At 49.7% G+C, this 23477-nt stretch overlaps 9 protein-coding genes across 9 annotated transcripts; 5 read left to right on the top strand and 4 right to left on the bottom strand.

Annotated features, from left to right (window-relative positions):
- Positions 1-272: 272 nt before the first annotated feature.
- Positions 273-942, bottom strand: N7489_000928 (nucleobindin SSP120; the record flags this gene model as incomplete). The annotated part of the gene is made up of 2 exons (XM_056706683.1): positions 273-757; positions 819-942. 2 exons carry the CDS (start codon positions 940-942, stop codon positions 273-275), a joined length of 609 nt encoding a protein of 202 aa, XP_056570985.1.
- Positions 943-1234: 292 nt separating this feature from the next.
- On the top strand, positions 1235-3470 carry N7489_000927 (uncharacterized protein; the record flags this gene model as incomplete). The annotated part of the gene is made up of 2 exons (XM_056706682.1): positions 1235-1922; positions 2044-3470. The coding sequence occupies 2 exons, from the start codon at positions 1235-1237 to the stop codon at positions 3468-3470; spliced, it is 2115 nt and encodes a 704-aa protein (XP_056570984.1).
- A 450-nt stretch (positions 3471-3920) lies between these two features.
- On the bottom strand, positions 3921-6306 carry N7489_000926 (DEAH-box ATP-dependent RNA helicase PRP43; the record flags this gene model as incomplete). The annotated part of the gene is made up of 3 exons (XM_056706681.1): positions 3921-4043; positions 4101-5967; positions 6026-6306. 3 exons carry the CDS (start codon positions 6304-6306, stop codon positions 3921-3923), a joined length of 2271 nt encoding a protein of 756 aa, XP_056570983.1.
- Positions 6307-6664: 358 nt separating this feature from the next.
- N7489_000925 (protein arginine N-methyltransferase) lies at positions 6665-9444 on the top strand (the record flags this gene model as incomplete). Its single annotated transcript, XM_056706680.1, has 4 exons — positions 6665-6781; positions 6840-7464; positions 7541-9075; positions 9157-9444. The coding sequence occupies 4 exons, from the start codon at positions 6665-6667 to the stop codon at positions 9442-9444; spliced, it is 2565 nt and encodes an 854-aa protein (XP_056570982.1).
- An 866-nt stretch (positions 9445-10310) lies between these two features.
- Positions 10311-13731, top strand: N7489_000924 (Carboxypeptidase S1; the record flags this gene model as incomplete). The annotated part of the gene is made up of 9 exons (XM_056706679.1): positions 10311-10389; positions 10448-10616; positions 10675-11309; positions 11771-11996; positions 12047-12083; positions 12131-12271; positions 12322-12628; positions 12679-13246; positions 13302-13731. The coding sequence occupies 9 exons, from the start codon at positions 10311-10313 to the stop codon at positions 13729-13731; spliced, it is 2592 nt and encodes an 863-aa protein (XP_056570981.1).
- A 293-nt stretch (positions 13732-14024) lies between these two features.
- N7489_000923 (uncharacterized protein) lies at positions 14025-14498 on the bottom strand (the record flags this gene model as incomplete). Its single annotated transcript, XM_056706678.1, has 2 exons — positions 14025-14342; positions 14403-14498. The coding sequence occupies 2 exons, from the start codon at positions 14496-14498 to the stop codon at positions 14025-14027; spliced, it is 414 nt and encodes a 137-aa protein (XP_056570980.1).
- Positions 14499-15795: 1297 nt separating this feature from the next.
- N7489_000922 (uncharacterized protein) lies at positions 15796-17018 on the top strand (the record flags this gene model as incomplete). Its single annotated transcript, XM_056706677.1, has 3 exons — positions 15796-16059; positions 16117-16341; positions 16392-17018. The coding sequence occupies 3 exons, from the start codon at positions 15796-15798 to the stop codon at positions 17016-17018; spliced, it is 1116 nt and encodes a 371-aa protein (XP_056570979.1).
- Positions 17019-17598: 580 nt separating this feature from the next.
- N7489_000921 (putative GABA permease) lies at positions 17599-19609 on the top strand (the record flags this gene model as incomplete). The annotated part of the gene is made up of 8 exons (XM_056706676.1): positions 17599-17718; positions 17768-17838; positions 17901-17924; positions 17978-18067; positions 18121-18203; positions 18264-18661; positions 18733-19062; positions 19127-19609. 8 exons carry the CDS (start codon positions 17599-17601, stop codon positions 19607-19609), a joined length of 1599 nt encoding a protein of 532 aa, XP_056570978.1.
- Positions 19610-21170: 1561 nt separating this feature from the next.
- On the bottom strand, positions 21171-22282 carry N7489_000920 (uncharacterized protein; the record flags this gene model as incomplete). Its single annotated transcript, XM_056706675.1, has 4 exons — positions 21171-21263; positions 21322-21805; positions 21863-21996; positions 22052-22282. The coding sequence occupies 4 exons, from the start codon at positions 22280-22282 to the stop codon at positions 21171-21173; spliced, it is 942 nt and encodes a 313-aa protein (XP_056570977.1).
- Positions 22283-23477: the final 1195 nt, after the last annotated feature.

Below are 23477 nucleotides of genomic sequence, written 5' to 3'. Positions count from 1 at the left end.
TTCATTTCGTACATGGTGTATTGGCGGGTCTGCTTCATTTCATGGCTGGCTATTTATCGTTATATCCGCTGCTTCCAAATTCACGGTCTTCAATAGCTGCTTTAGCTTCTCATATATTTCCTCTTGGAAGAATTATACGCAGACAGTTCTTCAATATGACAAGTTAGAGAGGGGATGTGTTGATTGAACCAGGAGGCTTAAATTGATGACAGCCGATATGTATAAGCGCGTATGTACATAGAAAAGAAGCATGAAACTATGAGCTCAACGGTCTAAAAATTCCGGCGGAACTTCTGAGGAATATTGCCAGCGACAACTTGAATCTTCTCCAGCTTTTCGAGGGCAATAGCAGCATCCTCCTGTTCGTCATGCTTGCGGAAATGCTCAATATCCTCGGGGTGAGTCAGGTCCGCCTCCGTGGTATCATCGCCGTGATATTGCTCAAAGTGATGGATCTCATACTCATATTCAAGGTCGCCATGGTGTCCGGGACCGAAACCGAGATCGGGAAGCCGTTTACCCGCAGCGATCCCTGCGAGCCAGTCCTCCCGGTCAATAAACCCAGTGTTTCCAGCGTCGAAAAGCTCAAACACTGCGCGCACGGCATCTTGTTTCTTTTCCTCACTGACACCCGCATTGGATTCATCGTTGAGGCCGTATGTCTTGCGGATTTCCTCTGGCGTCCATGTTCCCGAGGAATCGTAGTCGTGAAGGATGAAGAATGAGGTTGGGTCAAAGGACGCAATGTGGTGTTCCTCTGGATATGACAACTTTAGCAACGTCGACTTGTCCATTGACGCATCAGCGCTGTGTCTTACCGATCATGTGTCTCGTGGCCCAATCATCTGAGGGAGCTTCGTCATTTGAATGCGAGCCATGGGCATTGGTGAGCGCGCTCAACGCAAGCAGCCCTGCGGCGAAACCAAACAGTTTAGTGACCATTGCAAATCGACAAAAGAGATTCGTTTAACAAAATTAAAAAAGCAGATTGATTTACTGTTGGATAGACAATGTCAGGAGAGATACGGGGTCTTAGCCCGTTTGCAATGTTTGCACGGATGACCCGAGCATTTGCGGAATTGCAACCCTCGAAGATTATTTTGCATTGCATGTTACCCCATCTTGTTCCACACCCCTACTTGCAACGGGGCTCCGGGAGGAGTCCAATTGGTCTTTACCGTCAGTTTGCAATATTACCTTTTGGATCGAATTGCGCAATAGCAATGCCCTGAGAATGCAGGGTTTGTGGTCCCGAGCTGTTTCGAAGCAGTCATCCTGCCGCTGTGTCGGGTGTTTGAGCACTACTGCCAACGGTGTTACTTCGCGGGCAGCAACCTCTGGTAAGAGACGACTTCGAATTGGTAACTCCGTTACCGCACTTTACGGCAGCATTTTTGCCGGTGCTGCTATTGCCGATGCGAGTGTAAAGGATCGCCGCCGGCATGACTGGGAGGAAAAGATCGCTGCGGTGAAGGCCGAAGTGAGCGAGTTAGTGGATGAGGAGGAGCGCATTCTGGCATCGTTACAATCACGAAGAGAAAACCGCGGACTCAATCGTCTAATACAAGCGAGAGGATTCGGCACTGTTCGCTTCCCTCCCGAAATTCAATACCCAACCAGCGTGAATAGAGTAAGGGCCTTCCACACGGAAAGAACACGGTTGAACGCGGCCGGGGCTCGGATGGTGGAAAATCAGCAAGCTGAGGAGGATGAACACACAATTGATGAGGAGGATGAGAGCGAGATCTTCCTTCCGCAGGAGACATTGCCTAGTTGGGTTTTGGAAGATGACCTTCGTCTTAAGGCCATTCAGAAGCTTGCTTTAAGGCAATTTGCTATCCGGATTTTGTTACGACCGGCCATCGCACACCGTTACTCGGGCGTTTCAATGAACTATGCTGCGGATTTCGAGACCCCCCCAGGTAAACGTGTCGCAGCTCCTGGAGGAGTTGAATCATCTTCGCCATCGAATGATCACCTTGAAAACGAATCGACACGCCACATATAGCGATATCACCCAGGACTATGCTGCGAGTCAATTAGGCGAGATGCAAAGAGAGCGCGAGGCCCTTGATGCCGAACTCACCAACGACATCCAAATCTATACGAGCCAGCAGATGTCTCTACAGGAACTGCTTCTGCGGATATCGAACAACATCTTGAGCTCGAGGGACCCCGATCGACCAACAGCTTTCCGGCTCATGATCATGGCATTTGGCCAGACCCGCCAAAATGATCTGGTCGAGCTGCTTCTGCGGACATTATTGCCGAACCGGTTCTTCCTCAACCCGTCGCTCGTGATCACGATCATCACCTTCTTCAGAAAGTCGAAAAATCTCAAAGATTTCGATTTGTTCTTGAAAATGCTCGGCGGGGAAGGCTACTCCGTCAACCTAGGGAGCAGGGGGGTTTATAAGCACCGTACCGTCAACGGTATAGATCTCATCGTCCCATCCTTAAACAGCAGCAATCCAGTTATCTACGCTGCCTTGATAGGGGCTGCATTACGTTTCGACCAGCCCGACCGAGCCGACGCTTGGCTTCAAGCTGCACGGGGTGGGGGCTTCTTTGATAGTTGGGAAACTCTGTTCACATATCTACGGTTTTACAGCCTTCGACGGGACTGGGATAAGGGTGTGAACGTTTTGAAACGAGCCGTGACATACCTCTTGTCATCAACGGACCACCGTCTGGATTCAGTCGAGCGATTGCTTGGGCGAATGGTCGGGCTCTGCGACTCCTGTGACCGACTAGATGCATCGGATGCATTGGTGAGAGCCGCCGTGCACAGTGGCTTTGACCCGAGGCTCTTATCACGACAGTCGGACTCGGGACCTTTCGTCCATGCTGATCCCAAGCGGTGGTCTAAAGCTGCTAAGCAAACACCAAGGGAGAACATCGACCGCCCCTTGTGGCAGAAGTGCTATGACTTTGGAAACACCTTTGGGGAATACCTGAGCCAAATTGAGGTGCCGGCGGAGGAAACCTTCGCTCGACGCAATTCCAAACTAGCCGATCAGCATGCCGATAATGCTCTCTTTACCGCCCTTGGACGTGGCCGACCGCCTGCCTCCGGCGACGGAAAGACACCTGCTGGCAACACGGTAAATGAGGACATTTCTACACTCAAGGGCGAGGTTGCCCAACTCCGCGAACTTATCTATGAGCTTCGCAAACACCATATCTCAGAACCCTCTACAAAAGATTCTTCCCGCACTCCGACCAGCGAGGAGTCCCTCCCTCCATCCGCTGAAACCATCACACCTCTCAAAAACCCGCAATCCGAAACCCCTCCACTGAGTCACAATTTCACTAGAACTTCTACTCGGATCAGCCTCGCCAGATCTCAGACTTCATCTTCATCACCACGGAAACCAAGCAAGCGAAACAGGCGGCGAGAAACCAGCGCAGATCAATCACCAGTGGAAAGCACAGCTCCTGTTGCTGACCCCGCATTATTTGCCAGCTGAGATGTCCATTCTCTTCGTCTTCTAAAGCACCGGACATTGATTGTCCGCGGAGGAGATTTTTTTTTGTATATTAAATGACTACATTTGTTTTCAATAGAGCTTACAGGAAGACCTTGGGCAAGCAGCCCTGAATGTATTAACCAGCCCAAGGCGTTGGTGGTGCATACAATTGATTTCTTGAAGAACATTCCATGATTTCGTTCCTGTAGACCAGGTATAAGCCTCTCGAGCGGACTGAACTTCAGATACTCTATCAGAATTTTTATACAGTCTCAAATTTGACGGGTCTATAAAGACCGGCCGCAAAGGATGATCCGGGCAGTAAGTATGGTATGGCACAGAAGAGAAAGCAAGAGTTCTATTCAAAATACAGACATCGTGATGGGAAAGAAGCAGTGCGACAAACAAGCGTATCATGCGTAAATTTTAGGCCGAACAGAAATAAATTCTCTATCGATGCTTCTCGGCGCGCATCTTCTCCTTGCGAGCGAGGCGATCGGCGGCCCGAGTAAGGGCAGAGCGGATGTCACCCTTGGGGAAGCTGCTGATATCATAGTATGTAGGGGCGATATCCTGGAAAAAGGGTTAGTAAAATATATAGTGATTATAAGAAAGGAGCGAGGAACATACCAAAAGCCATTCTGGCTTGACTGCAGTGACAGTACGGATATAGTTCTTGGTTGTGAGAACGAATTCATTATACAACACCCACTCGGCCTCGTGAGCCAAGACGGTGGACGGGTGCAGGAGCACATTCTGGTTGTCCTTGATAGTAAGGTATTGGCTCTTGCCGCCTGTGTCCTTCTTCGCGACTTGCATGAAGAAACCCGCGCAAAGAGCACGGCGGATGTTCTCGTAGTACTTCTTGTCCTCGAAGTCAGTGGACATCATCTCCAGATCCTGGCGTTCCATGATGCGGAGCAGTTGAGAGCGGACGTTATCAGCGGACTGGAGAGCCCGCTGGGAGAGGAAGTGGTCGTGGCACCACTGCTTCGGGTTTGCCTGAGCGTCACTGCTTCGGTATGCGTGGTAGACGTTCAGCATTGTCAAGTGGTCTCCATCGGGGTGTGCAAAGAGGTTCTTCATCTCGTCCGCACGCTTGCGCTGGGCAGCAGGACGAACGAAGACCTGCGGCACAGATAGAAGGGCGGTGATGGAAAGGATTTCATTAGAGCAGTAGAATTCAGGAGAGCTGATCAACATCACAGCAAGGGCAGGGTCAAGAGGGAACTCGGATGCCAGACGACCCAGCTGGGTAAGGTTTCCATCATCGTCCAGACAGGCGAGATAGTTCAGTTCTTCCAATGCTCTCATCAGAGTCTCTGGCGCAGGCGGGTCCATCAAATCGAAGTGGACGAGATCGTCAATACCAAGCTTCTTCAGCTCGAGCACTGTTGATGACAAGTTTGACCGAAGGATCTCAGGGTAGGTTGACTCAATCAGTTCCTTTTTGAATGCGCCTTCAGTATACAGACGGAAGCACTTTCCTGGACGTGTACGTCCGGCACGACCCGCTCGCTGCTGGGCGGAGGCCTTGGAGATCGGGGAAACGAGGAGTGACTCGACACGAATGCGGGGGTTGTAAATCTTTTGCTTGGAAAATCCGGGATCCACGACGTACACGATACCGTCGATGGTTAGGGATGTTTCGGCAATGTTGGTCGATACGATGACCTTGCGCCCGGGGCGGCCGCCTGGTCGGCGAGGAGGTGGTGCAGGGTCGAAGATGCGCTGTTGCATGTGAGGAGGAAGACTACCGTACAAAGGGTAGACCTTGAGAGGACCAGCGTCGGCCTCGCGAACCATCTCATCTCCCTCGAGCGCGATTTTACGCGCAGCATCCTCAATCTCTTCCTCACCAGTCAAGAAAAGAAGAATATCTCCCTCACCTTCGGTAGCGTGGATTTGCAGCACAGTCCGGACTGCAGCCTCGACGTAATCTTGCTCGGGTTCGGGAGTGTAGAAGATCTCGACAGGGTGGGTACGACCGGGAACTGCCAGAAGGGGTGCGTCCATGAAGTAGCGCTGGAACTTTTGCGCATCCAGAGTAGCCGACATGATAATAATCTTCAAGTCAGGCCGACGGACCACAACTTCCTTCAGAAGACCCATCAGGATATCTGTCGCCATGGTTCTCTCGTGAGCCTCGTCAAGCATGATTGTGCTGTAACGCGACAAGTTGGGATCGTTCATAGCCTCGCGAAGAAGCATACCATCAGTCATGTACTTCATGATGGTCTTCGGGCCGGTCATATCTTCGAAACGGATACTGTAACCAACTTCCTCTCCAAGCTTGACATCCATCTCAGCCGCCACACGTTGGGCGACGGACATCGCAGCCACACGTCGAGGTTGCGTACAAGCGACCATTTTGCCCTGGGTTTGGGGGAGGTCATCGTAGAGGACGAATTGCGGGATCTGCGTAGTCTTTCCGGAACCAGTCTCACCAACGAAGACAAGGATCTGGGACTGCTGGTAGAGTTGCAGGAACTCATCTCTGAATAAAGTTTGGTCAGTACATCTTTCTTCCAGAAGGGCTATCGGGCAGCACTCACCGTTGCGTATGGACGGGCAGATCTCGACGGGTCTTCAGGATTGAGAAGTATTTGCTTGAAAAGGGTCGGCCACTGAAAGGGTTGATATCGCCGTCTTCGGCTTTTTTAGCCAGCGCTGCAGTTGTCTGGTGGCGCTTGAACTTGGCCAGGGCCGTGTTGTCGGAGCCATTGTTGTTCTCGTACATGTGAGCGAGGTAGGGGTTGTTCTTTGGGTCGCCAGCGTCCATCTTCTGGCGCTTCGCTCGCGCACCACCTTCGGAGTCAGATCGGTTATCAGACATGGTGGAGGTGAAAGGGGAGAGAGTTGTTGAAGGGTAAACTCGGCGGAGAGAAGAAGCTGAGATACCGAAGAAAAAAAATATGAGATAGGAAGGTCGGCCGGCGCCACAGCTGCCTATCAGGCTCACCGCCCATCTATTCTGCCACTCTCCACAAAGGGATTGATAATCTTCGAGCTTGTTGACGCCCTGTGTGTTTTCGTCTGGACTTCTCTGCGCCAGTTTGTCTGATGTGCGTGGCTTCTTCGAATAGAGCTGCCCAATACCAAGTCTGTTAGCTGCTCTGTTGCTCATCAGGAGCTTCTATCTACATCCCTAGTTCCAGGCCACCCCCACCATTGCGCCAGACTACTTTGTCAATATGGAGAGCTATAATCCTTCAGAGGATCCAGGGCCAGCTTTTTGTGTTGGGCACCATGAGCACAACAGACTGATTACTGTGACCCCTCGGGTAATCCAAAACGTACATGAGAGTAATGTTGGTTCTTTCTCACCAGTAACACATTACCCTCATAAATGCTAACTCGTTTTGATAGTACGACATGATGACTGTCCCAATCACGACATCCCATTTCCACTCGCGTGTTCTTGGCTTATTGTCCTCTTATTTGGCCAATCTGCAATCTCCTACTTCTGATGTTGTTGGGACCATGGCTACTTCCCAGAACACTCGGCCTCTGGTGGTTCCACCGCTCTCGAAGGCGGACTCGTATCTCACCCCCAATGATGCAACCAGTCAATTGGTTGGTGTAACCAGTAGCTGGATTGATCTATGCTCACCCGACCCGTTGATTGCGGACATGTCCCGGCAAGTTCTGATGTTGGAAGTTGCGTATGCTGCGTTTTGCGGAATTGGGTATCTTCTGATACCTGGCCCCAAGTTGCATCACGGTGCCTTGCATTCTGAGGGTGTCATCTACTATGCGCGCGCGATTCAAGATGCGCTAGACCTCGGTCCCTACATCCAATTTTATATTTGGCAGCAGATGGTTGACAACCCAGAGGTCGAAGTCGATACGATGGGTGACTTGGCTCCGCTTGCTCGGGCAGAATACCTGGTGCCAGATAACGGGGATACACCCAAGGTTGATCCGTTTGGAAGCTGGGATGCTTGGGATTCAATTAGAAAGACTTGCAAATACCACACAAGACTGACCGTTGGTATGAGTTAGCCCCTACTTTCAATGACCCCATCTCCATCGTCAAGGTCCTGAACTGAAACTAATTTGAACCACAGCCCTTGCTTTGCCGAAGCAACTGCCGTCTCTGTTTGTGCAATCCCGATGGCATTCGGAACCAGTGCGTTTACTGACCATTGATGGGTCGACGTTCCTCAAGAACCAGAAAGGATACCCAGTCTTGTCCAAGTCACACCAAGGTTTGATTGCAAAGATGATGCGTCTTCGAACTGCGCCGTGGATTATCCTTTGTGGTGTTGGTCCTATTCCGGGACTTGAGAATGTCGAAGACCCTGACAACCAGGCTTCGCTATCTGGGTCTGACTATCCGAGTCTGTCGCAGGCTGGGAAGAAGCACTACGACCCCACTCCACACCTCTCGTATATTCGCAACCTACAGCAGCGCCAGCCCCCTCGCACAGCGATTGAGAGGTTCGGTGTTGGATACCAGGACTATTTGCAGGCACCTCTACAGCCACTAACTGTCAATTTGGAGAGTATCACTTATGAAGTATTTGAAAAGGACCCTATCAAGTATGAGTGGTATGAGAAGGCAATCTGCAAGGCATTGAGAGATTGGGCCGACCAGAAGAAGGCCACATCCCATCCGGACGGAAAAGTGATTGTCGCAGTTGTGGGAGCTGGTCGCGGCCCGTTAGTCACTCGCGCCCTGAAGGCTAGTGCAGATGCTGGAGTGGAGATTGACCTCTGGGCCGTGGAGAAGAACCAGAACGCATTTGTGTTGCTACAGCGGCACAACGACACGATCTGGGGTGGCAAGGTCACCCTAGTCCAGTCAGACATGCGAAGCTGGAAAGGACCTCTGGTCCGACAGCAGCCGACTACAGCAGCGACGGGCCCCGTTGGTGAATCCCTTGGAATTGAGAGCTCGTTACTTGTGTCATCGAAGAAGGGCCAGCATGATCCAGGTCGGCCATCTGAAACTTCAGAACTTCAGGGTTCGGCTATGTGCCACACCCATGTTGATATCCTTGTCTCGGAGCTGTTGGGCTCCTTTGCGGACAACGAGCTTTCTCCTGAATGTCTGGATGGCGTGAACGACGTGATCAACCCCGTCCACGGCATTTCCATTCCAGCTTCATATTCGGCACATTTCACTCCGGTTTCCGCTCCCAAATTGCACGCCGATATTGTGCACCAGACCGTGTCCAACCCGGCCGCCCCAGAGACCCCGTACGTCGTGATGCTTCACGCGATTGACTTCCTCTCCACCACGGATGCGGCTGTTAGTGGTGAAAACTCCGCTAACAATGGAAACCGGGCATCCACCCCGTCGGCGTCGTTCTCCACTACTGAATTCCCTAGTCCCTTTGTGCAGACCGCCTGGTCTTTCTCTCACCCGAACCGACACATTCCTCCTCAGTCACCCATGCAGTCGACTATCTCGAATGCCCACAATGTACGCCAAACACGTCTAGCCTTCCCTGCCCAAAACCGAGGTGTCTGCCACGGCCTGGCCGGCTACTTTGAAACGGTGCTCTACGGTGATGTAGAGTTGTCTACCAACCCAGTAACCATGGATGCCAAGAGCGCAAATATGATCAGCTGGTTCCCCATCTACTTCCCCTTGAAGGTTAGTTTTCGGATATATCCAACTGAATTGCTCCATTCTTTCCCTTTCTGTAACACTGACATTTCTTTCCTTTGCCTGCAGACCCCTCTTAGTGTTCCCGAAAATGGCGAGATTGTCGCCACGATGTACCGTCAAACCGATGACCGCAAGGTCTGGTATGAATGGATGGTTGAGGTTTATGCTCTCGAACCTACTGCGGCATCCGTCAAAGCCATTCCTGTTAGCTATGCGCGGGCTGGGTCTCCTAGCGCGGAGAGCCTGAAGACCAAGGAAAATACCGCAAAGAAGGTCCACCGTACTGGCTATCGTCGCGTGCGTGTGGGGATGAGCGATTTGCACTCTAGCATCAAGGATGGCTGTTTAATGTGAAATTCATAAGCCAGATTTGAACAAAAGCTGTTTGAGCCCTGCTCCGGTGTTGTTAACTACAGCAAAATACTGAATGTATTACGATTGCTAGCCAGACAGTTTTCAGTAATATCAAGACCAACCTTGGACAAGGCAGGTGAATTCTGCCGGTTAGGACCGCCAAGGTTAGGGCCGCCAAATGTGATCACGCGCGCAACGCCAAGAGAGTCTAACCCCATTCGGTCCAGTTGCAGCCCTACACAGCCCTGGTTCGTGCCAAGGTAACCCTACAGACGTAGGGTTGGAGGTTGGCTGGGCAAGAACCGGGTATAACAAAATCATTTCGCCAAGTTCGGGCCGAGCAAGTCAAGCTTCCGGCAATCCGTAGGTTTTCATGTGATATAAAGCATCTGGTGATTGCAACGTATGTTACTATAATATTATTGTACCGAGTACTCCGTACTCGGAGTGCACGCGACCTCGGGTTCTACGTCTTACTCCGCGGGTTGACCGGAATGAGATAATCCCCCCGCTCCACCGATGCCCTCCCCAGTTTATAGCCAAGAACTGATTGGAGCACTTCTTCATGGATCTCGATATTCTGGTACCACAACCCCGGATGTGATCTATACTCCGTTGATCATGGTATGAATCCGGAATATTCCCCGTAAACTCAGCTGAGCCGAATCTCCTCATCACAGGCATCGGATTTTATTGCATGCCGTGGTTCCTTGGTTCCTCCGACTGGAAGATGGCTTGCGCAATTGCGAAACCCTTTCAGGAACCCACACTCCGTATGGGTCTGCCAGGTACAGCCGAAAGTATAAAGCCGCGGGTTCCCACGACCTGTGGTGCCTCCAGTCTCAATCAATTGACCCGAAGCCATTATGCGTTTCTCTTTCTTTACGGCCCTATCCGCAGTGGCTTCGTTGGGTCATGCCCTCCCCGGGAAAGTGCAGACTCGAGGTACTATCCCACACACTTTGTTCGGTATACGTTGACCACATTGCTCACACCTGGGTAGATGTTTCGACCAGCGAACTAAACCAGTTCGGCTTCTGGGTTCAGTACGCCGCCGCGACATACTATATCGAGAACTATGACGCTCAAGTGGGCGACAAGATCAGTTGTTCGAAAGGCAACTGCCCCGAAGTCGAGAAAACCGGCGCGACTGTATTCTATGACTTTTCGAAGTAAGCGACATCACAACCCCCAATAACTACTGGAGATGAGATACTTACACATGCACAGGACCACCATCACAGATACCGCCGGCTTTATTGCAGTAGACCACACCAACGCGGCAGTTGTTCTGGCCTTCCGCGGGTCCTACTCAGTGCGCAACTGGGTCAGCGATGCCACATTCATACACACAAACCCTGATCTCTGTGACGGATGCCTCGCCGAGCTCGGCTTCTGGAGCTCATGGGAGCTAGTCCGCGACGACATCATCAAGGAACTGAAAGATGCCGTCTCTCAGAACCCCGACTACGAGCTAGTCGTAGTAGGCCACAGCCTTGGCGCCGCCGTCGCAACCCTTGCTGCCGCTGATCTCCGGGGCAAAGGCTACCCGTCGGCTAAGCTGTACGCGTATGCCTCGCCTCGCGTGGCCAATGCGGCTTTGGCCAAGTATATTACGGCGCAAGGAAACAACTACCGTTTCACTCATACTAATGACCCGGTCCCTAAGTTGCCGTTGTTGTCCATGGGCTATGTTCATGTCAGTCCTGAGTATTGGATCACATCGCCTAACAATGCCACTGTCAGTACTTCTGACATTAAAGTTATTGAGGGAGATGTCTCCTTTGACGGAAACACTGGAACTGGTTTGCCGTTGCTGACGGACTTTGAGGCGCATGTCTGGTACTTTGTGCACGTTGATGCCGGTAAGGGCCCCGGGCTGCCGTTCAAGAGGGGTTTAATTTGATCAAGTCCCCTCGGGTGTTGTCCGATAGATTCGGTTGACATTGATATGTATAAATAATAATAATAAGCTAGACAATTTCCGGTTTATGCAGAGCAACTGGGTACAACGAGACTGAAGTTGTGGAACTGTATAGTGCGAGGCAAGGGCTAAAAAATAAAAGTACAAAAGTACCAAATTTGATCCTTTAACCCCAACCAAGCATTACTAAGCTTGAGTGATAAGCAATTCGGTCATTTCCGGCCCTCAGGAGACATCGAGTCGGAGATCCGTCGGGTTTAGACTGAAATGACCCAAATGGGCGATCTTAGTAGTTTCTGGCCTTCCCGTTTGATACTAGCAATACAAAGTGGATATTCCAGCCGAGCGGGGTTATCTGGACTTAATGGTATAAGATATGACTCGAACTTCAGGTTTAACTAGGAAACCAATTCGAAATGGTGCTGTATACCAAGCTTTTCTTGGCCGTGCTGGCGAACTATGCCACGGCACAATTTGTGCCCGCGCCCACTGATTTGCTCACCAAGAAAGGACATGCCGGCATCGATGTGCGATATAAGGAAGTGACTCCTGGGATTTGTGAACAAGATCCCAATGTGAAGAGTTATTCCGGTTACGCTGATGTTGGTGAGGACGAGCATATTTTCTGGTAAGCATCCCTGATAGAGATGAGCCCTAGGCAGCCACTGACCAGTACAGGTGGTTCTTTGAGGCTAGAAATGGAGACCCTAAAGATGTATGTCCCGATAGAATTAAAAACTCACAGTACTAACGATCAATAAGGCACCACTTACGGTCTGGATCAACGGAGGGCCGGGATCATCGTCGATGATCGGGTTATTCCAGGAATTAGGGCCCTGCGGAGTTGACCAGGACGGAAATGTATACAACAACCCTTATTCTTGGAGCAATGTGAGCAACATGGTAAGTCTGGATTCTTCTATTAGCCGAGACTCGAGCTCAACTGTCACCAGCTCTTCGTTGACCAACCTGCCACTGTTGGATTATCATATACAACACCCATTCCAGCCTATGAGGATAACGACGGCAATATTGTCCAGCTGCCCAGCGAGCAGTGCCCCGGTTACGCCCGGGACCTTGGGACATGCGGCACATACTCCAAACCAGACATTGCCCTAGTTCCCAATACAACTGGAAATGCGGCCCCGAATATGTGGAAGACACTACAAGGGTTCATGGGGGCTTTCCCACAGTACTCGAGAAATGGCTTCAACTTCGCGACTGAGAGTTACGGGGGACATTATGGCCCAGTATTCAACGGTAAAGATCCCGAGCGTTCTTGAACGCTCCTAAAACTAACTTCGGAGCAGAGTACTTCGTCAAACAGAACGCAAAAAAGCCCCACAACTCGATTCGGATCGATCTCGAGAACGTCCTTATTGGAAATGGCTGGTTCGACCCGCTGATTCAATATCAGGCGTACTACAACTTCTCCATATTCCCCGGAAACACATACGACTTCAACCCATATAACGAATCCGTCCAGGCCGAATGGTACAACAACCTTTACGGAGAAGGGAACTGCGTGGATCGGACTCGGGAATGTTACGCGACCGGTCGAAACGATATTTGCTCTGCTGCAGATGACTTCTGCGCTTCGAAGGTTGAGTCACTATTTGACATCTACTCTGGACGTGACGAGTACGACATGCGAGAGTTGACGCCCGACCCGTTCCCGTACGCATTCTACGTCGATTATCTCAACAGCCCTAAAGTCCAAGCCGCTATTGGAGCATACCAGAACTTCTCAGAGTCTTCCGGGACTGTGAGCAATGCCTTTGGAAACACAGGTGACGACGACCGCGAGTCAGGGACGATAGAGAGTGTGAGGAAGTTGCTGGAAGCTGGGGTACAGGTATTGCTGTATTTCGGGGATGCGTGAGACCTCCTATACCATGAGATGACTACTGGGCCGTGCTAATTTGAGTTCCAGCGACTATAACTGCAATTGGCTCGGTGGACAAGTTGTTGCTGAGGAGATCAATGCCCCAGGGTACGAACATGCAGGGTTCGTGAATATCACCACTTCGGATGGCGTTGTTCATGGACAGGTTCGTCAAAGTGACTTGTTTAGCTTTGTCCGAATTTATGAGTCCGGGCATGAAGTACCTTTCTACCAGCCGTTGGCTTCGTTGGAGATGTTCGAGAGGGTGCTTTTGAGAAAGGATATTGCGACGGGCAAGGAACATTTAAAGACGCTCGGCGGTTATCGAACCCGTGGAACCCCTACAAGCGACTACCGCGAGGGCAATGGTACGGTGGTTCTGAAAGTGCTTGATAGCAATGCGACCTATAACACCACTCTCAACGGGCCGAACCCATCTGACTTGGCTTCGGCCAGATTACGCAGACGGGGTAATTGAGAAGGGACTGAGAAGTAGATCATGTACAACTAGTTTACAATGCGAAGGGAGCTATTCTTACTTCTAGTGTTCTTGTGATGCAACTGTTTGTGAGATTCCTTTCATTTAGAGGATTCAAATTTGAAGAACAAATGGTATTGTCAACGCTATCAATTCCACATTTGAGCACATTGACGCCGTAGTACGCAGACCCCCCCCCCAGATCCAGCTCCTCCCTCTCTTTCGTTTCATTCTCGCTCTCCGTGGAGGACAACTTCAGTCTAGGGCGGCCTTGTAGCACGAGTGGTCTCTGCTTAGTTCGCATCTATGGTAAACAAAAGAACCTCCTCTTCTTCCTGATTGTACATAGAACCGAACTCGGGCTCAGGGGCAGCCATGGCAGAAGTCTTGTGGTGTTTTGCAGGCGAGTCAGCGTCCTTGGTCGCGCGACCCTTGGCAGAACCACGTGCCTTGGGTGCAGCGTTGCTATCCTCAGGCTTGGATTCGGTAGCCTGAGTAGCAGACTCCTCTTTTTCCATAAGCGCGAAAAGGATCTTCTTGGCACGCCAGTAGTTGGCCCGGGCAGAAGTCTTCTTCACACCGGCGAGAGCGCCAAGCTTCTCGGAGTCGATCTATGAGATTAATATTATTAGACGGAACTAGGGATCTATAAAAAGGGTATGGGTACTGACTTTGCCATTGTGGCACAGGGTACCGAGGATCAGTAGTCTCGCATCGTCCATGGTCAGCTCAGCGAGCTTCTCATCAAGCTTGATTTGGGTAGTCATTTCGTTGGCTTTTAGATAATGAGCAGTCAGTCAAATAGATCTCAGAATGATGACCGATAACATACTAATGTAGACGAAGTGATAAAGATGATTCGGAGGATAAGTGAGAGATGTAGATGGATAGCAGAGATGAGAGACGAACAAGAAACTGAGAGAAAAATCATCGAGGGCGAAGGTCGCGCGAACAAACATCGATTTTTGAAACCATCAAACCCAATTCTCGGCGCCGCAGTCGCGACGATGGCAACTGCAAGTTGTTTAACTACAGTTGATCCGACAGCGCTTTCCGGAAGTGATACTACCTAATATAGATATGATATTGTACTTTGTCCACACAGTATATCTCGTATATAATCTCGGAACTCTTGAAGCTACACGCTACTAGGGTTATGGAGGAGGAAGAATCTCTTGGTATACAAAGTAGCAAAGCAGGGCCTTTATAAAGGCGTGACAAACGAACAAAGCGCTCAGTCTGCCACCATAATAAGGCATCCATGTGGGATGGGATGATCACAACAGGAACCACATATGCTATTTCTACAATGGAATTAGTTTTAACCAGATTGACCAACTCATGAAGTTGGATGGTGGTACGGAGTAGATGGTGATATGTTATGTGGCTGTGCCCTCTACTGTACTGATGTGCCCCTGCAAGCGTGAGCCATATCCCTTGCATAATAACAGAGTTTCTGTCAAATATGGCCTATATTATCAATTTATTACTGAGTAGAAGATGTCGTACTTTGAAACACAAGATTAATATAAACAAAATATAAATCCACGGGACCCTGATTCAGGGAGGTGGAAGGTATGCAATGTATGCAATGTATGTAAGATTAGCTTCCTATTCAGGGTGTTAAGAGCCAAGAAAAACAACAGTTCCAGACAAATTGCACACGCGACAGGGGGGAATAATGGAAGACTCTACAAATTAAAGGATTCCGGAATTTAGAAGAAAAGAAGAAATTAATCCTAACCAATTTACTAGACAACCTGCGGTTCGCAACCAAGTGGAGAGTTGATTCAGATTTACCACGAATAACGTGGCCTCATGGCAATCAAACTTTGAACATCCCTGCTAAGCCCTGCCGATGCAATATATCCTGTGCCCTTTCAGAGATTTCTATGTGATTAACTGCATTAACTGCATATGGACACGACTCAGGACCAATCATCTACAAGGCCTCGCATCCCGTGGAAATAGCCGTGCACTGTGTATTACACACAACATGCGATTACTGCCCAGGTGCCCAGCACATGGGTTTGAGCTCATTTATTCTCTTCGATTCGTATCGCCATGCTTCCAGAGTTGAAAAACACCTGGACTCCTGCGGTCAATGTCTTGACATGGTTTATGCTGGTGACAGCCATATTGAGCGTCTTGACTCGCCTGGGGACAAAATACTTCATTTTTCGCAAATGGACGTTTGACGATGGTCTTATCACTATGTCGATCGTGTTCTGCATTGCGCAGTCAATTGCTGTCTCGAAAGCGGCGGAGAATGGACTTGGACAGCACCGTGACATGCTGTCCGATGTCAAAATTGACCACATCATGAAGGTATGCGACAGACATGCCTTTTCTCGAACTATTGCTAATGCGACAGATGACCCAAAGGCTGAATACGCCGCCACCATTCTATTCATCGCCAGCATTTGCTTCTCTAAACTGTCGCTTTTGGTCTTCATTCGCAACTTGACTCCCGCATCCTTGGATCGCCGATTTGCGCTTGTGCTGGGAATATCGATCGCAGTGTGGACTATTGCTAGCATTTTTACGGCTGCATTCCAATGCCATGTGCCGCAGACATGGAATTATCTACACGGGACCTGTTTCGATCGAGTGAGTAGTCGGTCCATCCCTAGCGACAGAAACCGCTGACCATGTATCAGGGTGCGTGGTGGAATTACCTCGGCGTCACGAATATCTTGTCGGAGGGTGGGATAATCGGCCAAGCGCTGCTGGTGATCGTTCGCATCCAGACTGATTTCAGCAGAAAGGCTAGTTTGTTCAGCGTGTTCTTGGTCCGAGTCATGTACGTGTCAAGACCAGACTCCGTATTGAGAAAACCCGCTAACGAAGAGGATACTGGTAGCGTCATTATCGCGATTATTTTCCAACTCGCTTACGCTAATCAAACTTCCTCGGGTGATTTCACCTTTGATGCCTGGTCCGTCGCAATCGCCACTCAAGTGGCTCAAGCCATGAGTATCGTCACAGCCTGTTCCCCCCAGTTCAAACCTTTCTTGGATAGTCTCCAGTCAACAGGAATGGGTTTGGGCATGACGAGTTCCAACAACAATGGCAGCAAACACAGGACATATGGCATGAGCACATTCAAGACATCCCGTCGCACTGCGGATACTCGAAGTGAGACTCACGAGTTAGTCTCAGTGCCCCACGAAGGGACTCATCGGGCTATGGTAACATCGGCTCCGGACGAGGACGCTGAAAGCCAGTCTAGCCAATCTAATATAATTGTGGAGACGACCTGGACGGTGACTGGAGGGACGAATTGAAGGGGAAAAACATGTGAAAAGTGAAAAGTCGATCCTTCGATCCACCCGTTCCAGAATATCGCGCCTTTCCCGTTCTGGGCCATTGGGTAAGTCTATAGGCCACGGAGTCTATCCCGAAAATCCACTATCCACTACAACATCGAACATGCAACTCACATAATTCACATAATTCTCCGATATACAATTAATTGAATAGATTAATTTTTCCACTCTACGGAGTATTACCCGGAAATTTGCCAATTTAGTGATCGGCTTCCCGGAGTGAGTAGCGTTCCCGGTGTACGGAAGTAGGACACCTTGTTCTTGTTATTGCTGGCCGTCTTGAAGAACTAATTTCCAGGCAATATCGATTAAGCAAGCCACATTATTCATGCCAATGCTCAAGTTTATTAGTCCTCATGCAACCCCTGCAATTGCTGCATTAGCGTCTAATGTTCCCCAACCACATGTAACCATGTGCCGAATTGGTTGCGCTAGTTTTGATTTTTTTGACCCCTTGAACTTCGATGGTAGCAGGCAACTCCCCTCTTTCTGATCTGTCCGTTTTTGCTTTTTCCTTGTCCGCAATCACATATCCATTATGCGGTCTGACTATTCGAAGAAAATGCCCTCGTCGGGAGGAGAGGAGATTGGCGAATTATCAAGGAAGGAGCTTGATGATGCTAATCTCGCGCGCATGGGAAAACGTCCCGTCTTGAAGGTAGATCCTCTTTGAGAATACGTATCAGATATGGACTAAATAAGGACAGCGCAACTTTGGATTGATGTCAATGCTGGGATTCAGTTGTACAATTCTGATTACCTGGGAGGGAATTGTCGTGTAAGTGCCATTGGCAATGGATAATAACCCCGAGGGAATGATGGCTGATGACTGTGGCATAGGTTGTTCTTGCAAGCATACCAAAAGTAAGAGACGCGGACGGGTTATTCACCCCGCAGTGCTAACAGACGTTACACAGTGGAGGTCCAGCTGGAGCTGTATATGGATTCCTCTTCGTTTGGGCGGGTGTCGCAGCTACCTTTGTGGTTCTAGCGGAGTTGGCATCTATGTATGAAATGATCTGTCTACTTTATCTATCTACCGAGACTAACCAGTCAATAGGGCACCAACATCTGGAGGGCAGTATCATTGGACATCCATGCTAGCCCCGCGATCGTGCATGAAACTCATGAGTTACCTGACAGGTGAGCAGAGGATATCGGATATCTAGAGTTATGCGAAGGTAAAGCTAACATATTTCACAGGCTGGCTTACTGTCATTGGGTGGCAAGCCACATATGCAACCTCGTGCTATTTGGTCGGCACCTTGATTCAAGGCTTGATCGTGCTCACGAACAGTACATACGAGCCCAAGAACTGGCATGGAACTCTTCTATTCTGGGCAATCGTGCTATTTTGTGTCGCCATCAACAGTGTCGGAGGAAAGCTCCTGCCTCGATTTGAGGGCATGATCTTGATCCTCCACATCCTTGGCTTCTTCGCGATTCTCATCCCCTTGACTTACATGGCCGATCACGGAAGTTCCAAGGAGGTCTTCACGCAGTTCCTCAATCTGGGAGAATTCCCGTCTCAGGGACTGTCGTTCTTCGTCGGAATTGTCGGCTGTATATATGCGTTTGCCGGCGGTGATGCCGCGGTTCATGTGCGTATATCCATCTCCTTCAAACTGCACCAACATCGACACTGGGACTAATTCAAACTTTCAATCTCTAGATGTCTGAGGAAATCACGAATGCTGCCGTCGCAGTCCCCACCTCGATCATGCTGAGTGTCTTGATCAATGGATCCTTGGGTTTCGGCATGTTGATCGCCATGCTGTTCTGCAGCGGTGATCTCGGATCGGCCCTGGAGTCACCCACTGGGTACCCGTTCATGGCCATTTTCAAGCAGGCCACAGGATCCACAGCCGGAACAGCGGTGATGGGCTCGATCGTCACCACCATGGGGGCAACCACTTCAGTTGGCATGTTGGCGTCCACTTCGCGGCAATTCTGGTCCTTCTCGAGAGACCGCGGCATTCCTGGCTGGCGATTGTGGAGCCAGGTAAGTTATTCTTCCGACATCCTAAGCACTGTCAGGATCGTCAAATTAACTGTAAAAAACACAGGTCACCGAGCACTCTGCCGTCCCGCTATACTCCGTTCTGGCGACATCCGTAATTTCCTGCCTCCTCGCACTCATAAATATCGGCTCCGCCGTCGCCTTCAACGACCTCTGCTCCATGGCCATCTCCGGTCTTTACCTGTCATACATGGTGGTTGGCGGACTTCTCCTCTGGCGCCGTTGCACGGGCGGGATCAGCTCTGTTCGCAGCAGTGATTCCGCTATCATCAACACCGCTGGTGCCAAGCTCGTATGGGGCCCGTTCCATCTGCCCGGCATCTGGGGTATTCTTATCAACACATGGGCTTTGGTTTACATGACAATTGCTGTCTTCTTTAGCTTCTGGCCACCGGCTTGGGTGGTGACTGTCCAGACCATGAACTTTAGTGTCGTTGGGACTATGGGAACTATCATCCTCAGTCTTTTCTATTACTATGTCCGTGCGAGAAATGTCTATAGCGGGCCTATCATGGAGCACACTCTTTAAAACAGCACCGACGGGTTTGGTTGTGCTTCGTGGATTGGAGCTTGCTGATGTATATAATTTCTGTATAGTCTGGGATATATCTTGTGTTGCGTGGCATTATGGATTAATCAAGAGAGAAAAGCTTGTTTATTGAATACATTCACCGAAGTACACATTCATCTTTATGCCAGACCCCTAATTCATAACAAAGTCTTTACCCCTGTGCGATGTGGATCGGAGATCTGAATCTTGTGCACGGGTAACTGACTCTTAGTCCTAAGAGTTAACACGTAAGGCTGAATGGATAAAATGTCAAAGCGCACTGCTGAAACATCGCCTATCATAGGAGCCACGAGGGTCGACATCTGCCTTTCGCACGTGCGGATAGAAACAGTTGAATTGAAGTATGAAACCTAAACTTAGCCTCCCGCATCTGGACCGAGGTTGGATTTGTTGCACTTTTTCGGGTGACCCGCCGTTCATACATCAGGAACCTGCTAACAAAACAGATAGACATCGGGAAGAATACCAACATTACTGCCCACGACATTATTGCGCTAAGTTCTTTATATTCTTTGATATAGTATGGAAGCAATCTTTGACTTGTTGTCGGTTGGAAGTATACATTTTGAAGACATTCAGAGCCTAGATAGTACTACGACCAACACATAGTATACTTCGCGAAGCTAATATACTTATAAATTAAAAAGAACTAGCGGTGAGATTCCATTGATGTCTTTCCGTGAGACATGTACAGAACGTACGGAGCAGCACAGGGTCATTGGCCATCTTTTCGAAGACCAAGAAAAGGCAAATATACCTAGAATTACCATTTTCACTAGAAGTATGCGCCAAGAGGCAAATCCTTGGTAGGTAGGCGCTGTTGGGTGGCACAAGAAGGCGCTTCGCCCTGTTGCCTTTTCGAGGCACCAAAACCAACACCAAAGACTACATGCAAGGGATATCACAACCGGCGTAGGAAGGATTCGAGGCAATAAAATCTAATCTGCTGTAAAATACTGTCTGTCGCAGTGCAATATTCTAGGCCGTGTGTACATCTAATGGATATATCCAAACTGCAAAGGGCACGCCTAGCAGATCATTCAACGGGCTCGTAAAGGGGCCCTTCCCGGGCATAACAAGTGGAGCACATTTTTGAGCAGATTACATTGATGTACACACTATGAAGATGCGTGTTGCAAGGGCTGTGGGAATTGTTGTCTGCATTTCCGTGGGTATCGTAAGTACATAATTAAACAGCATTGAAGGCATTCGGATAACTGCCACAGACAGACTAGGACCCCTGGTCGCAATTCGTGAACAACATGAGGGTAGCGCGTCTTGTTGTGCAGATAGAGTCTTGAAGTAAAGAAGCGCAAATGATAAAGTCAAACTTGTCTCAGAATGAACATGTCATGGTATCATTAGTAAATGAATGGAATAACGCCCCCAAGAGATCATAACCCTTCAAAGAGTAGGGGATTCACAATAGAGCAAGCGAAAAGACGCGGAACCAGAGACAAAACGCTAAACCAAATCAAAAGCCCAAACTAGTCGTATCAACCGCTGGTATGGGTAACTCTCAGCGGTTATCGGATGGGTGGTTCATCTGCACTGGATGATCCTCGTATTGGAAATGGTGAATTGGAGGCCATGAATAGAGCGGTAGTTGGTCCTAAACAATTATTAGCACTTCTCCTCTTTCCGGTAATGGTTTCCGTGGTTCCACTCACTGGGCTCTCAATCTTTGTACACGTAGGATCGGTCAACGTAGGATCGATATCAATATCCGAACCCCAAATCGCGGGGTTCATCTGCTGGTGGGGTGATGAAAATGCCTCAGGCTTCAGGATGCTCCGGAGGTATTGATCGATGGCAGTCACCATCTCCACGGGCATGCCTGAGGCGGGATATTGGGGGTTTGAGAAAGAGTCGCTCGCGACGGGTGAGCTGCACATATCGTTCGTATAGGAATAGGGAGATGAGTGGTCATCAGCAGATGCAGAAGACTGGCTCTGGCCCCTGGCATACTGGGGGCATGGGATTGTGGAATCCATACTTCCCCATACCCCGGAATAATTATCGACAGTATCCGCTTGAAATGAAATAGGAGCTGAATTTGCTGGTTGCGGCTGCATCTGTTGTTGTAGGCCTGGCCGCCGAGGTGATGTGTCGCTTCGTGTGTATGATACGTTTTCCTTTGCTGCTGCTGCCGCACTTTATTCAGGTCAGTCCATAGGTTCAGTATTCTCTAACTGTTAGGGTGTTACTCACTGTCGACCTAAATGCTGAGCCAAGTAGTCCGGGCGATGGAATGCCTTTTTGCACCCTTCGGATGTGCAAGGGTATTTCTTTTTAGGCTCGTGGCTGAGCTCATGTCGTCTGCGGTGTTCAGCTCTGGTAAATACCTGTATGATGGTGATCAGCGATATCATTCAGCTGCGATATTCTTAGGGTGCTCACCTTCGGACATCCAGGGCGCTGGCACGCATGGACTCTCTTGCCCTTCATAGCTTTGCTGACCCGTTGAGAGTTTGTTTGGGAAGGCGAAGAAACATTGACAGGTGGACCGCGGTACATCTTCGTTTGGCTTGCGTTATTGTGGTTGGCCAGTGTTGACGGCGCGGGAGCGGTACATTCAAGGTCGAGTGTTGGCGTAATGGAGTCGGTAAATGGGGTGTTGAAAGTGGACATATCGTAGGTGTAAAGGCAGAATACTCTCAAGTGGCTGATGCGGCTCAATATGCCATTCGGGACAAAGTTGTGCACGTTTAGATGTTGTGGAAGTTGTATGAACTCAAGTGGGGGAGGTGATACGAAGAGATATCAGATGAGAAATAAAGAGAAAGGGAAAAGAGGTTTAATAAATCTTTTATTGTCGACAGCTCTATGGAGGGTGGGTATCTCGGACGGTCTCGGTCGTATCTCTGAACCCTTCAAATGTACTGGTCGCCGATCAAGTACCTAATTAGTAAAATAATCGAGAACCAAGCTAATACTGAATGGTCAGCCAAAAAACGCCTGAAACGGCCCAAAGAACGCCTAGTGGCTATAATTTCCACCTGCAGGGATGTTTTGGGCCAAAAGCGAATCGAGCGACGTTCGGTGAATTTTCGACAATGACGGGGGATCACCTCGTCGATCAGAGAGCCTCAGCCTCCTGGATCGGTCACCCACGTAGCTCAACTACCTTCATCCTATTGGGCTGTTATCGTCCCCACTTGGGCGTTTATGGGTTAATGCAGCCATCTGGAAGTCCTTGCTGCATGTTCCAATATCGAGCTGCCTCCAGATTTTTCCCTAAGAGTGGGGTCTTTACCCATTAGGAAATCCAAACGATACCTAGGTAGAATCCTGCTCTAAACTACAGGGATCGAAAGGAGGGTTTGGTTTCGACAGGGCCGTGGCCCTTATGATAGATTTGACGCCGATCAAGTATGGACTCATCACCAAGGCGCGTTTGTTGCACCTGCGTTTCCCTCCTCTGGTATGAGGATGTTTATCACTGTCAGTTTAAGAATGTCAGGCTGTGTGAAGATGTATTTTTGGCAGATTGCACGTGGATCATTGCGGTGTAGAGTAAGTGGCATGATATGTTGCAGCAACCCGGCAGGCTGAGTCGAAATTCAGAACAACCAACACCAAGAGATATCTGTGATTGGCTCAAGTACACCGGGAATTCTTTTTTTAAAGAAAGAGAAGAAAAAAAGAGGAAAGGGGGTTCACACATTCCGAGGTCGATCTGTACCCGGATGGTTGATCTCCCCCCGTCGACTTTTCGCTAAAGAGGCTCAACACGCCCGGGCGAGGACCCACTGGCCTTGGCGTCGAACGTGCATAGGTATACGCGAGCCCACCCTGACCAATGGGCCGTCCGCTCTGGATCCAC

The sequence above is a fragment of the Penicillium chrysogenum genome (genome assembly GCF_028827035.1).
Source record: "Penicillium chrysogenum strain IBT 35668 chromosome Unknown utg000001l_segment0_segment0, whole genome shotgun sequence".
Lineage (NCBI taxonomy): Eukaryota > Fungi > Ascomycota > Eurotiomycetes > Eurotiales > Aspergillaceae > Penicillium > Penicillium chrysogenum.
Note: the sequence above shows the minus strand (reverse complement) of the source record. Positions and strands in the feature narration are given on the sequence as shown.